The sequence below is a fragment of the Stegastes partitus genome, unplaced genomic scaffold (assembly GCF_000690725.1).
Source record: "Stegastes partitus isolate 25-593 unplaced genomic scaffold, Stegastes_partitus-1.0.2 Scaffold189, whole genome shotgun sequence".
Lineage (NCBI taxonomy): Eukaryota > Metazoa > Chordata > Actinopteri > Pomacentridae > Stegastes > Stegastes partitus.
This window is the reverse complement of record NW_007577920.1, coordinates 86,259-101,814: the sequence shown is the minus strand read 5'-3', so window position 1 is coordinate 101,814 and position 15,556 is coordinate 86,259. Positions and strand designations below refer to the sequence as shown.

Genomic DNA, 15,556 nt, shown 5'->3' with positions numbered 1-15,556 from the left:
TGTAACGAAATTCAAACCTTTTCTGCCATCTATCATTATGGGGAATGTACGGTCACTCGCAAACAAAACTGATGAACTAACAGCTTTAGTAAATAGTCAACGTGCATACAGGGAGGGCAGTTTGCTTTGCTTCAGGGAGACATGGATTCACGGGAGGATACCGGATAGTCTGCTGGAGTTGGCTGGCTTCACGTTGATCCGAGCAGATCGGGGAAAACAAAGCAGTAAGAAGAGGGGAGGAGGACTTGCTGTTTTGTCAACTCTTAATGGTGTCATCCCAGACATGTGACTGTGTGGGTATCTGTACTCCCCATACTGAACTGTTGGCAGTAGGATTAAGACTGTACTATGTGCCACGGGAGTTCCTGACGCTGTACCATGAATGTAAATTAATTTTTGTGTGCTCCTGAACAGGACTGATTCCTATGAATTCTCCACCTTTTGCTGCCTGTGTGGCCTGGTGCTAGCCCTGTGACTAAGTCCTGACCTGTGACCAGCTCTTGTAACTCGTAGCTTTGCACAAAGATTTGATTTGTTTAATTCAATACTTAACTGTACACATCAGAGGCCTGTACTAAGAAGCAACTTCAACATACTTAGGATACCTTTCATTATCTTGCCACATGAAACCCAACAACTTGTGTTTTGCTGAGCAGTCCTCAAAGCTGGTTCTCAACTCAGTAAGTCAACCAATGGTTTCAGAACGTGGCATTGAGCATGTTCACATAAAAGTAGGTGGTGCTGGCACAAGATGAGGAGTCGCAAACATGGACATGTCTAGATTTTCACATTTCACACAAGAAGAAGAAACCATAATTCAAAACTAATATGAGGAATTGAAAACTATATTACAGGTTAAAAGTCCCACAGCTGCTGCAGCTAATACCAGAAAGGAAAGCTGGCAAAAAAAACAACTGCAGACTGTGTGAACACGAGATAATAGGCTTATCAATATCACTGCCTTATATGAGGTTTGATCTGAGAAAAATTCTAATTATGTCCGTGTAACAAAATTACAGATGTCGTCACTTCATGCTGCCCACAACAATTGAAATTATTTAAAGAATAACTATTGAAGTAATAAAAATAAAAAACTATTTTCATGATGATGTGGAGGGAAAATTTAGTAAACTCACATTCATTGTGATGTTCTTACAGTGGGATTACAACAGGTTTGAGAGCAAGAAAAGAACAAATGCAGAAAAATCATTCAAACTGAGCTCTGTGGGATCATCCATAAAAGGTAATACCCTTTTCCAAGAGAACTGATTGGACAGTAGGCAGTGATTTAATTCGCACTAATGTAGAACTAAACCTGGTCCAGAGCAGGTTAGGCATTCAGCATAAGCCTGGTAAAAAGTGAACCACCATCACAGTCCTGAAAACCTAGAGTTAAACCTGAAGTTACCTTTTACCTCGTAAATCCTGCTTCATAGTACAGACCTCTGCACACACTTTGCCAGCTATTCATTGCTAGACACACTAGGGGTGGGAACATTGCTGCCCATGTCTTTCAGCTTGGGTAGGGAGTTCAGTCATTTTGTTTTGTAGCGTAGTTAGCAAGTTAAAATAATGTTAGTGCTATTTTGATTTTATGTGATGAAAACAAACCAAAAGACATGAGTACGAGTTTAACCATTATTCCATTTTCAAAAACATTACTGCCTGCAGGGCTTTATTCCATCACAGCAGAGTTAACTCAGGTAGTAATCATCAACATACACCAGGCATTTTCCCAGTGTTTGACCATGTTGTACCCTTATAGCAGCTTTTAAATTTCTAACACAAACAACTGCAAATGATATTGTGTTTTTGTATCCTTTGTTACGGAGCATCACAGGCTGTCTGAGCTGATGTATTGTGTTGTATTTACTGATGTAACCTTACAGGATTTCTGTTTGGTGAGTTTAAAACAGCTTTCAAACCTCTTGCTGCCATCTTGATCTGCATATATGTAAACCTATCAAGAATCCTTGCATAACACTTGCTTACCACCATGCTAATTTAGTTCTTTTTTGAAACAGTGTATACAGCACTTCAGTTAAGCCTGTCCCCCCGAGCACTTATCCAGCTCTTCTTACCCTGTGCAGGTCTCCCTGTATGCCATTGTCCAGGATCTTTGCAGCCAGCTGGGCCTCTGTCAGCTGTGGGCGCAGAAAAGGAGGCTGCACAAACACACTCTGCACACACTTCTTCCTGCCAAGATACCTGCAGAGAGTACAGACACAAAGTGTCACTATAAATACCTATCACTACGACCCAATATCATCAGTGGATCTTTCAAATATCAAAGACCTCTCGCTCATTCTCTCAAAATCATAGTCTTTGGATGTTTCACGTCTCTGTATTTTGTTGCACAATGTGTCGGTAGTTTTAGTTTAGCCTTCCCCATTTTGTTCAAACCTAAAGTAGCCACAGTTCACAGATTCAGTTTAGAGCTGTATTCACTGGTTGTTGAGCATTAAGCAATATGGTGGGTACGACTAAATGAATCAACATAAGTGAAGCTTAATTATCAAAACCTGCAGCTCTAACCTGAGAATGACTATTGACAAGACTTGAATGGTAATTATTAATATTTATTATTGTGACACATTGCTTGAACAAACTGACAGCTGATATTCAGTAACTACTGGCTCCAAATGTTCATCTAATGCGTAAGACTCTCAGGTTTTTAACATGCGACGATCAGCTGACCTTTTCTCCAGAGAAGAATCTCCACTCTGGTTCACAGGCAGTCATAGAACGATGTTACAGACCGATGTGTCTTTTCACTCGTAAATAATCAGGAGAGATCAGTGATCATTTTGGAGAAAGCATGCTAAATAGTAGATTTGAGTTTTAGTGTAGCTGTTTCCCAATTCATATTAATTAGCTACAGCTGATATCTACTGCTGGTGAAGGTTTTTTTAGCCTAGCTTCAGCTCAGATGCTAACTTCACCTGTATGCTGTCAGTGCTGGTCTTTGGGGATAAACATAGCAAGAAGACACAAAAGGGTCAATAACAAATCAATTTAACAAAGACACGGTCCCAAATGGGAAAAAAGGATCCAAAATAAAACCAAACCAAATCCTACAAGTGTTTACTGAGAAATGTTCTATGCTGTGTCTTATCAAAATGCTGAGGCGTAGTCAGTAAAAACATGCTTTTGTACGGTTATATCTGTACACAAACATCAAAAACTCCGACAGAGCATCCCCCTCCCCGACATCAGCAACTCTGATAACCTAACTGTCATGCTTACACCTCTGTACAGACCGAGGATGAAACAAAACAAACCAGCACTCAGATAACTCAGCGGCCAAAAGAGGTAATCCCATCACTGCATGACTGTTTTGAAGACACACAGTGGGAAATTTTCAAAGTGGCAGCAAAAACGGATGTCACCAATCTGCAGGAATATACAGTCTGTCCTTGGCTACATAACGAAATGTATTGATGATGAGACTGCTGTAACAACCATCAGGAAATCAGAAATCCTGGCTGACTGGGGAGGTCTTCTCACTGCTAAGGGTCTGAAATGCTGCCTTTCAATCTGGGGACATGGAAGCACACCGGCAAGAGAAAATCTGTCCCAGGGCATCAGAGAGGTGAGGAGGCTGTATAGGCAGAAGCACAACAGCCACTTCATAAAAAACTCATGGAGGTTGTGGCAGGGTTTTAATACAATCACTGACAATAAGCCCTCCCCGCTGCAGGTAAGCTACACAGACACCACACAACCAGACCGATTAAATGACTTTTATGGATGTTAACAGGCATACATACCATTAACTAGCAAGCAGGCACTCCAGGTGACAGAAACCCAGTGCCAACCCATGCAAGTCAGTAGGGCTGAACAGTGTCCCTAGGTATATTGAAGGAGTGTTCTCAGCAGTTGAAAGAAGTCTTTACAGACATTTTTAACATATCGCTCATCCAGAGAGCTGTGACCACCTGCCCTTAGAATGCCACGATCATTCCCATGTCAAAAAGTCAAACTCAGCCTGCCTGTATGACTTCCATCCTATAGCCTTACACTCACATTCATGAAATGTTTCAAGCAGATTATCTTGCAACACATTAAGGGACGCCTCCAAGCAAACTTAGACTCACCACAGTTTGCATATAGAGCCAATCACTCGGCGGAGGACACCATCTCCACTGTACTCCATTTCACTCTGTCACACCGAGAGGAGAAAAACACTTATGCCTGGATGCCTCTTCATCGACTTCAGCTCGGCATTTAATGCCATCATTCCACAGCAGCTGGTGGAAAAGCTGAAGCTCCTGGGGGTGGACTATGGCTATGACTATGGTTGGATCCTCAGCTTCCTGTCGCAACTGCAGCAGAGAGTCATGGTGGGCAATCTCTCTTCATAAACAATGTCAGTAAGCACAGGGTCTCCTCAAGGCTGTGTCTTGAGCCCCCTGCTCTTTAGTGTCCTTGTATATGACTGCAATGCCAGATTTAACACTAATCACATTATAAAGTTTGCTGACGACACGACGGCAGTGGTTCTGTTCAGCAATGATGATGAGACTGCATAAAGGAAGGAGGTGGAGCAATTGATATAATGGTGCAGCTCACGCAATCTCTGCCTCAGTTTCGACAAAACAAAGGAACTGGTGATCAATTTCAGGAGCACCGGCAAGTTCCATCACACGCCGCTGACCATCAGCGGCACCACTGTGGAGAGAGTCAAGAATCAAGTTCCTGGGGTCCACCTGGTGGACGACCTGACCTTCACTACCAACACCACGGCTATTGGTAAAAAGGCCCACTAGTGGCTCCACCCCATACAGTATCTGAAGAAGGCGGGCCTCCCGACCCCCCATCTTACCACCTTCTACAGAGCCACCATTGAAAACATCTTAACTTATGGTCTTAATTCCTGGTTCAGCAGCTGCAAAGCAGTGAAGAAACATCAGTTAAGCAGGTTCGTGAAGACAGCCAGCAATATCACTGGCACCAGTCTCCTCTTCCTGCTGGAGATCTACAACAAACTCTGCGCTCACAGAGCCACCAGCGTCATGAGGGACCCCCATCACCCTCCCACAGTCTGTTCTCCCTCCTGCTATTGGGGGAAAGACACAGGAACCTGTACGACAAATCCAGCAGGATGCTGAACAGTTTCTTCCCACAGTCAGAATTATAAACGGACTGTGTCCCCTCCCCCTGACATGCCCCTCCACACCGCACATAAACATGCAGACACACACTGATTTAAACATCTCCGCTAACTGACAATTACAAGTTGTACCATGCTAGCTGAATGGACTTGATTTAAAGTTTTTTAGCACTTTAAAATGTTGTGATGCCTCTGGCTAAATCTGCACTTACAATAGCACCTCAACATACTGTGCTGCTAACTTAAAGACTTGTAGCACCACTATTGTGTTTGGCTGTGTTTATGTTACTTGTCCTTTAGCATATCTTTATTATTTGTTATTTTTTTAATTACTCTTCTAACCTACTGTTGACTGTTGTGTTTTCTGTGGTACTGTTGCGGGCTAGAGGGAGCGACATTTTGTTTTTTTGTGTACATGATGCACAGAGAAATGACTAATGAAGAAATCTTAAATCTTGTTATATAATGTTTGTGAACAGCCAACCAGAGAGGGAAGTAGGTAAATACAAAAGGAAACAGTGAAAAACAAATTTTAAAAAATGCACCTGGGTGCCTGTGAGCTGCAGAGGACATGAGAGACATTCTTCCAACAGCCATTGGTGAAAGGGTTCACGCCTCCTCTGAACTTTCCTGTTACCTGGAGAAAGACACGACATAGAGAGAGTGAGAGAGAGGAAAATACAGTTACATGTAGAATGTACAAACACTCTGTCAAAACATAATAGGAAAGAATAATACAGTAACAGAAAGGCTACAGATGTCTACACTTTCAAAAGAAATCTGATTATTATAATGTGAAGTACAAAGACTTACTCTTAATCTGTTCTATACCATCACTGATACTAATACTAATCCAGCCACTGCTGCATGCATAGCGTAATAGCAAGTTTCATACCTGTTCATTGGTCGTCCTGCCCCTGGCCACAAGCACTATGTGGAAACCAGTAAGGCCAGCAACAGGAATGAAGAACAGGCCTGCCACACACATTACAGCGAGGCTGAGAGCACAGGGGGTCAAGGAATATTTTAGGACTTTGTATATTACATAACAACTCGAAAAAGGCTAATAGAGAGTGGCATAATAAACTTCATGACACACTCATGTGATTTCTTGTGGCCTGGTGGGGATGATATCACACATCCTCCTTAGCACAAAAAACTCTCAAAAACAGCATTTGGACCATCAAAGTACTACAACATGATATCAATAACTTGTTAAGAAAGTCTGTTTAAACCAGTTAGCAATGCTTTAAGTCAGAAAAAGGGTCAAGTGTCAAACTGACAAAGTCATTAATAAAACCATCACACTGAAATAAGTCCTCATTTCGACACAACCAAAAAAACCTGAAGGTAACCCAACAGTATCAGAAATATACCATTTACAAAGCAAAAATACGTGACATATTAAAGGATACGTGACAATGGCATGCAGGCGGTCGATGTTCTGTCGATGATAGAGGATGAAGAGCAGGCCAAAACCAAACACGGCCATAATGTGAGCCGTAAGCGATAGCAGGAAAAGGAAGAAGTAGCGGTAGTTTCGCCTGCCGATGCAGTTGTTCACCCACGGACAGTGGTGGTCAAAGTCCTACAAAAGTAGGATTAGGGTTCAAACACTATGGTAAGAGTAACAGCTTGAAAGGCATGTCTTTACTATTCCAATATAAACATATTCATCGAGTTGGAGTCTAGCATCCCTTACTTATTGATACAGAACCTACAATTGGCATTTCACTCCATTTGATGTTAACAAGCATAAATTATGAGAAAAACGTTGAGATACTTTATCTTGGCGACAGACGGACAGACTTTGGAGAGTGCAAAATAATGTCATATAATACCCTAAAGTACATGTATATATGTAAATAGGCCATGTTTGAGCGGGGACGCACCTCGACACAGTTGTCACAGACAGAGCAGTGGGAACACCGTGGCGGTCTGTAGAAGCGGCAGGTTGAACACCATTTCATCCTGACCTGAATTCCTCTGATCTCCACAGTCTTGTAAAGGGGAGCACGGAAATCATCCTCCTTGTCCTCATCCTCCTCAGCTGCACAGATAACACACACTTAATCCTACACACAAGCCTAAAATTGACTATAATTAACATTTCAGGTCTGATATCAGAACACATGTAACACCTTATATTCCTACTTACTACTGAACAAAATCATTCAGTTAAACATCTGGTGATAATATTATTCTTGTACACTTTCTTTTCTTGACATTGTCTTTACTGTGCAAACATACACAAATTACTTGTTGTATACATTTAACTATCTATTAACTCACCCCTCGGGAAGATACCGGGGTCCATGAATGTGGCCATACAGAAGTTAGCCAAAACAAACAGGAAGATGACGCCATTATAGATGGGCACAGCTACCGAGAAACGCTCTGAAAGCCACGGACATCTGAAACATGAATGAAACCATGCCCATCACTCAAGATGATGTAACACTACCTAATAATACAACCGTTTGGTTCAGCTATAATAAAAGCGAGCTTGTGAAAGATAAGTTGCAGGACTACTTACTGGTCCTTTCACAGATTGATTGATAGAATTTTGAAAAAAGCAACACTCTGACATTTGTTTGGAAATAGTAATATTTTAATGGTTAATTGGATCATTTCATTTGTTAACTGAGGATTGGTTGGATTTGACTGCACATGATTTACATGAGTCTGAACTTTAAGTTACCTACTTAAGTTTTTTTTATAGAGACGTCAAACAACTTTTCTGTAGATTAAAACATGAAAACGTGCTCAATACACGATTGAGCCATTTAAAAGATGAGGCTGGAGGTTTTGGTTATCACGAGGTACCCCTTACCCTAACCCAATAGAGATTCACCAGGATTTTGACTATTATTAGACCTATGGAACCAAAAAACCCAGCATTTAATCAGTCAGTCTAGAATATTGTGACATCGTGTTTGTAATATCCTAGAAAGTAAGACTATGCAATATCCCTCCCCCCAAAAAATGTATGGTTAGCATGTGCTATGGTGGCATACATGATTTACCCCAACAAAGCAGGGCTTATGATGGTTGATGGAAAAATATTTTTCAAATGAAAGCTGCCAACAAATGACACTGTGTGCTGATAGTTTGCTGTATTTAGCGCTTTGTTTTTATAGTGTCCAAGGAGGTCTCCTGGTTATTTTTGTGATTTTCCACTTATTTTCACTTGTTGTTTGTTGATAGTTATCAGCCGTTTTACATAGCGGTGTATTAATTCAATGGTGAGAAAACACAAGGGAATGTGACCACTGCAGTGAGATAAACACTAAGAGACTGTGGATGATGAGCTTTTGTCAGGGTGACAGATGTTGGCCTATTTTCTCTTCACTAATCTGAGGCACAGAGCTGACTGCCCACCACCCTGACCACACAGACACAGATATTAGATTTTCTCACATATGCACACACAAATACAAGGTAACAGGCTGGCAGGCACACGTACGTCAATCTGACGCTCCCACATTTGAACTACACTCATGTTCTCCCACAGACACTGCTTCACACACTCCCGGTTTTGCCACTACGTTTGTTTGTTCTCACACTCTCACTCTATGACAAACACACATAAATCCACTCAAAGGTGAGGTGTCAGCAACATCGGTGATGACAGTATATCACACCAATACTGAAACAAAGCCTTGACAGTCACAATAGGGTGAATACATCTGAAAATGCTGCTTACATGTAAAAACAAACTTCACTCAACACTATTGTTTACAGGCTGTTTTTGAAATAATCTGTTTCAGTACTCAAATTATAAAGACACGTTTCTACCAACTCCTCCTAGTTATTTTGTTTGCTTTCTGCCTTTTGGACATGACTAATCCCAGACAAATGTATGTTGTACTATTATCAATTGCTAAATTATTTATGTGCCAGCTATAACAACCCTGTCGGGGTGCCCTGGTGGCCTAAGGGTTTAGGTGTCAATTGTGAAGTAGGGACAATCTCTCAACTTTTGGCATCAGATTCAGTTAGGTAAACATACAGTAAATTGAGTTAACAATACCTATATTTTACATTTACGTGCTCCATTCATCAGTATACACATGTATTTCATTTTATAAATCCACTTCAAACAATTTACTTATGCTTCTGTTAGTTTCACACCAAGCAGAAACATTTGTTCCATTTTGCTTATAGCACTTTGAACTACATTTGAGCTCACAATTCAGCAACAATTCTCTGTTATTATATTGCTACATTGTTATAATACATATTTCACTCCTTATTTCAGAAATAGTGCTAACTATATTAACAGCATTATTTTTTGACATAATAATGTACACCTCAGTGTATTAACTCATAATTACAGCCACATTTATTCTACTCTAACTATGCTTTTTTAAATACCTCTGGGTTCCATTTAAAAGTGATTTGGCAAACTGTGATCAAGATTCCTATTTGCATGCTTGATTTCAAACCTGCATTAGTTTAATTCTCTTAGCTGTAAATGCATTTATGCATTACCACACCATACAGTTGCTATAGTGTCTGTTTTATCAGAGCTTTGTCTCTTTCAGACAGAGCTGCCTGCTGCTGGAAACAATCCTAAAAGGAATGAAACAAATAAAGTTATGGTCCGTAAGATCAAAACAATCTGCTGAAAGAAGCTAAAAAAATGTTTTTTTAAATAAACTTTAAAAAAAAAAAAAAAAACCTGCAGCATTTGTGACAATTATTTCTAAGTTCACTTTGGCAACTGTTCATATTACACATGTTGACGGTAATTTGACCAATGATTACTTTGACAATAAATTTAGATATAATTTATATTGACAAACAGATAAAATAATCAAATAATTATCACCAATCACATCAAACAATCTCTGTCATTCATGTACAAACAACATGGCCCTGCTCTCCTTTACAAATATGTCACAATTAAAGATGCATTTCTTCACAGCTCATAAACAGGTCAATGCATGTCTGAGACAACTGTATTGTTGCCACTTACGTGAAGCAGAAGAAGAGCGTGGTGGACCCAACCAGGAAGAAAGTGGCAGCAGACACCGGGACGTAGCGGGAGGGTCGTAAGGGTCTGCTGGGCGGGACCACAGCATGAGGGAGAGGTGACGACGATGGACCCCGCCCTCCGCTCTTACTACTACCACCACCTGGCATCACGTCCTGTGTGTTTGTTCTCTAAACGCTGTGCCAAAGAATTTGTGATTCAGAGATAAATGTTTCTTTAGCTATATGAAGTGGATTGGTAGTGTAGAAGTAGAAATGGCAGATTGGCAAAAAATAAAAAAAAGGAAAACAAAGGAAAGAAGAGCTTTATAAGGGATGGTGGAATATTTGCAGAGGGTTCTGTCTCAGATGGCAAAGAGAAAAACACTGAGGTTGAACATTTACATGAGAGGAGTGAATGGTTGGTTTCTTGGGTTATTAGGTCGAGCCCAATCTACTGTGTGTGAGAGCTCAAAAGAAGCTTGTAAGTCTCTGTTGTAGAAGCCTTGTTTCCTTCTCAGCCAGACAAACAGGTGGGAAGACTGGCTGACCAAGACAGCCACTGATTGTAAAGAGAAATATGTTTAAGTAACTATCTGTTACACAGTTGAAGGCAAATACAAAACCACTTATTCCACTCTGTTCAACAACACAGCCAGTTAATTACAGGTTTACACAAAGTGATTATTTCTATGGGTGCCTTTACACACAGCACAATCAGTCTAAGAGCAGTAATTTAGCTTGTTGTGTTACAAGGTGAACCAAGCCAAACACACAATAGTGCAATTTAAACAAAAAACAAAACAAACATTGCTGCTATTTAGATGTTTTGTAAAAAGAAGTATTTGGACCCTTTTTTTTTTTTTTTTGTTAAACCACAATAATTATGTTCTTCAGTGTTTTGGTGCTGTGAAAAGTGACAGACAGAAACGTTCTGCTAAACTGAAGAGCCTTGCCTCAGATGTGAACTAGTTCAGCTTGGTAGTAGTATGGTACGGTACCAGAATAGGCAGAGGTAGAACTGTTTTGGTACGAAATGGACATAGTAGAAACAACAAAACAAAGAAAGAGAGAGAGAAAAAAAAAAGAGAAAAGCTTGAAAGGAAAAAAAAGGCCTGAGATGATAATGTGATTTGGCTTTCTATTTTCCTTCCTCTGTGGCTTTCCTCAGCTTAGTGCAGGTCGGGTCGTAATATCAGAAATGAGCTCTTTTGTAGCCAAGTCTGCATTAGCAAAAAGCTCATTCCAATATAAGGTTTTCAGCACTCACAAATAAGAGTCTTGCAAATGAAAAAAATGTCAACCCCTTGCTCGTTGTTAGAGGAGGAGACAATTGCCTTTCAGTTCAGGACTTGTATTAGAAACAGCAGTCTGTAAGCGGGCCAATGGAGTAGCCTGGTTTTCCTGTGTCGGGGCATCCCTAAACCCGGCTGGTGGCAGATTCAAACCACCTTACCTGCCAGCAGCACCATGGATATAATTAGAAGACAAAAAGCTGGCACTGATTGTGTGGTACTTTTCAAAATGTCTAGAGGATAATCCAGTAGACCATCCATTAGTATCCATGTACATGAAATTGTTGAAAAGCAGCTAAATCTACAGTGCTGAACTGGAGCACTGGGGGTTAGGTGTGACCGGATAATGATATTTCCTTCTTCCTCTGTGTTAGTGGACAGCCATGCCGGTTAGTTATGTAATGGTTGGCTTCCCAGCGACAGTTTTTTTTTTTTTTCCTTTCTATTTTGCTGTCTTCTCCAGGGACTTCCCTCTGACTTCCTTTCTCAGCAGAGAGCACCGAGGCTTGGATAACACCCTCCAACAACAATCCCGTGTGGGATACACCCTCTCCAGAGAAATGTTTTAAGAACAGCCTCAACAAAAAAGTAAAAAAAAAATAAAAAAAAATAGTAGGCTTTTATATGGGGAAAATGAAGATTCCAAAAGCCAGATGAATCTTGAGGTTTTCAGGTTTGAAGTGTCATTCTCTAACCTCAAAAACAGGATGCAAGCACATTTCCCCTTCCTCTTGGCCTCCTCTATGATGTGGATCACTTTGTGTATATGAATGAAACAGCAGAATTCTCCAGGTTGTTCTAGGTCGCAGAAAAAAATGAATCCAGGCTGATAGTTGGTCAAGATGTGGCACCTGCAGTAACAACGAGAAGAACAAAGGGTTGGACAAAGATTAGAAACTCCAGTATATAAAAAGGTATTTTACACAACCTTTATAGGCTAGAAAATTTCATGATTTATCCACTGTCACTGAACAATAAGGCTAACAGCGCAAGTGCTAACATATCTGCATTTGCTTTCATTAACACAATACAGAGCCCAAACAATCACTGGTTAGAATTCAAGAGGAAAAACAACATCTTTAGAAAGTTATAGGTATAGGTTCCCCCATAACCAAATAACTGGAGCACAAGCATCTAAGGATGTTTGCACTTTAGGTGTAATTTACCCAAGGACATAGAACCTTTCGAGGAATTTGGAACCTGGTCTGTGTTGCAATGGGAGGAAGCAGAGACAGAATTAAGATCTTGTGTTGTAATTCCAAGTGTTAAAAAAAAAACATGTGTGCAGTGCTGAACATTACTGATTGGTCAAGTATTTGCTCATTTCTAAGATTCTTTTTTTTTGGCATATTTTCCCCACTTTGATGTTTAAGATCATCAAACAAATTGTAAGACGGAGATAACCCAAGTAAACACAAAATGCAGTTTTTAATTGCTGATTTTATTTATTAAGGAAAAAAAACTATTCAAAGCTACCCGGCCCTGTGTGAAAAAGTAACTGCCGTAAACCTAATAACTGGTTAGGCTTTTATAATTGGCAATGAGTCTTTCACATCTCTGTGGAGATATTTTGGCCTACTCTTCTTTGTATAATTATTGTAATTCAGCAACACTGGAGGGTTTTCGAACATGAACGGCCTTTTTAAGGTCATGCCACAGCATTTCAATCGGATTCAAGTCCAGACTTTGACTAGGCCACTCCAAAAGACTTCATATATTTATTTTTTTATTTTTATTTTTTTAAGCCATTCAGAAGACGACTTGCTGGTGTGTTGTAGATCCTTGTCCTGCTGCAGAACCCAAGTGTGCTTCAGCTTGAGGTCACCAACTGATGGTCGAACATTCTCCTTTAGGATTTTCTGGTAGAGAGCAGAATTCATGGTTCCATCAATCACAGCAAGTCATCCAGGTGCTGAAGCAGCAGAGCAGCCCCAGACCATCACACGACCAGCACCATGTCTGACTGTTGTTAAGATGTTCTTTTTCTGAAATGCTGTGTTACTTTTACGCCAGATGTAACGAGACACACACCTTCCAAAAAGTTCAACTTTGGTCTCGTCAGTCCATAGAATATTCTCCCAAAAGTCTTGGGGATCATTCAGATGTTTATTTGCAAAAGTAAGACGAGCCTTTATGTTCTTCTTGGTCAGTAGTGGTTTTGGTCTTGGAACTCTGCCATGGATGCCATTTTTGCCCAGTGACTTCCTTATTGTTGAGTGATGAACACTGAGCTTAACTGAGGCATGGGAGGCCTGTAGTTCTTTAGACGTTATCCTGGGTTCCTTTGTGACCTCCTGGATGAGGCGTCGCTGTGCTCTTGGGGTCATTTTGGTCGGCCGGCCACTCCTGGGAAGGTTCATTACTGTTCCATGTTTTCTCCATTTGTGGATAATGGCTCTAAACGTGGTTCACTGGAGTCCTAAAGCTTTAGAAATGGCTTTGTAACCATTTTCAGACTGATAGGTGTCAGTTACTTTATCTCTCATCTGTTCTTGAATTTCTTTGGATCACAGCATTTTGTTGCAGCTTTTTGAGACCTCCTGGCCGACTTCATTTTATCAGACAGGTTCTATTTAAGTGATTTCTTGATAGAACCGGTCTGGAGGTAATCGGGCTTGGGTGTGGTCAGTGAAATTGAACTCAGCTTTCTAAAAAATGTGATTAGCCACAGTTAATTCATGATTTAACAAGGGGGGCAATTAGTATTTCACACAGGGCCAGGTAGGTTTGGATAGCTTTTTTCCCTTAAAACACTAAATCATGATTTGAAAACTGTATCTTATCTTTACTTTGGTAATCTTTGTCGAATATTAAATATATATAAAGTCTAAAGTTTATAGCTGTAATGTGCAGCTGTCAGTTACAAATAAACAGCTGCATTGATCGGTAAAATACATTTATTTTGCACGTTTGACAGTTTTCTACCAGCATTCCTGTCCTGCACAATTTGCAGTAGCAGCGCTTTTTTCCATCATACATTCTTATATTCCTTGTCGCTCTCCATTATAACAACCTGTTAACTGAAGCAGCTGCACATGATCGATTAATTTTATGCAGAAGCAGAGTCACATGATGCATTAAACACCACCCTTTATGTGAACATGCACAGAGTCTGAAGCAGAAAGCCTGAGTTATCAAAGTTGATGCCTTTTTGATACATGAGGGCTGTACTTCAAAGCAAGTTTGACACAGCCAGGCTTTTATTGTGTAAGCTGGCTTGACAAAAGGAAAGCCACAATCAGAGATAATGAGTATCACGAAGGTGGCTGTCAACTTTCTTTGTCAACGCAGACTTTCTGCTTCAGACTTGGTGCGTGTTTACATAAAAGGAGGTGTTTAACGTGTCATGTGACTCTTCTGCACTAAATGAAACAATCGTCTGCAGCTGCTTCAATTAACACGTTGTTTTAATGGAGAACAATGAGGAATAGAAAAATGTAAGATGGCAAAAAGTGCTGCTACTGCAAATGATGCAAGACCGGATTGCTGGTAGAAAATGTACGTAATATATTTATTTTACTGATCCATGCAGCCGCTTATCTCTAACTGACAGCTGCACATTAAACATGTTAAACTTTAAACTTAATATATTTAAACATGATCTTGTATTGAAGTGCCTTTAGGTCTGACACTGTCCCATAATGCAGGATATCACTTTAGTTTTTGGCCAAATCAAAGTGAATTTAATGTTATTGATTGAATATTCTCTGCAATAAATACCAGTAGAATAATCCGTTTTCTCATCTGTGTTCAATCAGCTACAGTAGCAGCAGAGCAAACGGACTTGACAACAAATCAGAGCCAAACATAAAAACATATTTGGGATTTATGCATCGCCAACGCAATACATGTCTGGTTCTCATGGCAGCGCAATACATACAGTGTGTGATACTGTAACTACACGGCTTCATTCAGTGATATTAGAAACGTATAAGTCAGCATGTTTGCAGATAAAATGCATTCCCTCAGCTGCGACTCTGTATCACTCATAGAGAATCGTCAGGAAACGATTTGATTAAAAGGAGACACTTCTTCCATCCGATTTAAATCCAAAACTCTGAACATAACCTGCTCCCGACCAGGCTAGCTCCACAGCATCAGTTACCATGCAGATCTAGCTCCACAGCATCAGTTACCATGGAGATCTAGCTCCACAGCATCAGTTACCATG

At 40.3% G+C, this 15,556-nt stretch overlaps 1 protein-coding gene across 1 annotated transcript in view; it reads right to left on the bottom strand.

Moving 5' to 3' along the window:
- The window catches only part of zdhhc5a (zDHHC palmitoyltransferase 5a), a 34,269-nt gene that overhangs the window by 12,171 nt on the left and 6,542 nt on the right, over window positions 1-15,556 (bottom strand). The window contains exons 2-8 of the mRNA XM_008280259.1: window positions 10,095-12,236; window positions 7,406-7,527; window positions 7,006-7,163; window positions 6,529-6,701; window positions 6,009-6,111; window positions 5,659-5,750; window positions 2,082-2,208 (exon numbers count right to left, since the gene is read on the bottom strand). Of these exons, the coding sequence (XP_008278481.1) occupies window positions 2,082-2,208; window positions 5,659-5,750; window positions 6,009-6,111; window positions 6,529-6,701; window positions 7,006-7,163; window positions 7,406-7,527; window positions 10,095-10,261 (942 nt within the window). The 5' untranslated portion in view covers window positions 10,262-12,236. The remainder of the gene's footprint in view (window positions 1-2,081; window positions 2,209-5,658; window positions 5,751-6,008; window positions 6,112-6,528; window positions 6,702-7,005; window positions 7,164-7,405; window positions 7,528-10,094; window positions 12,237-15,556) is intronic.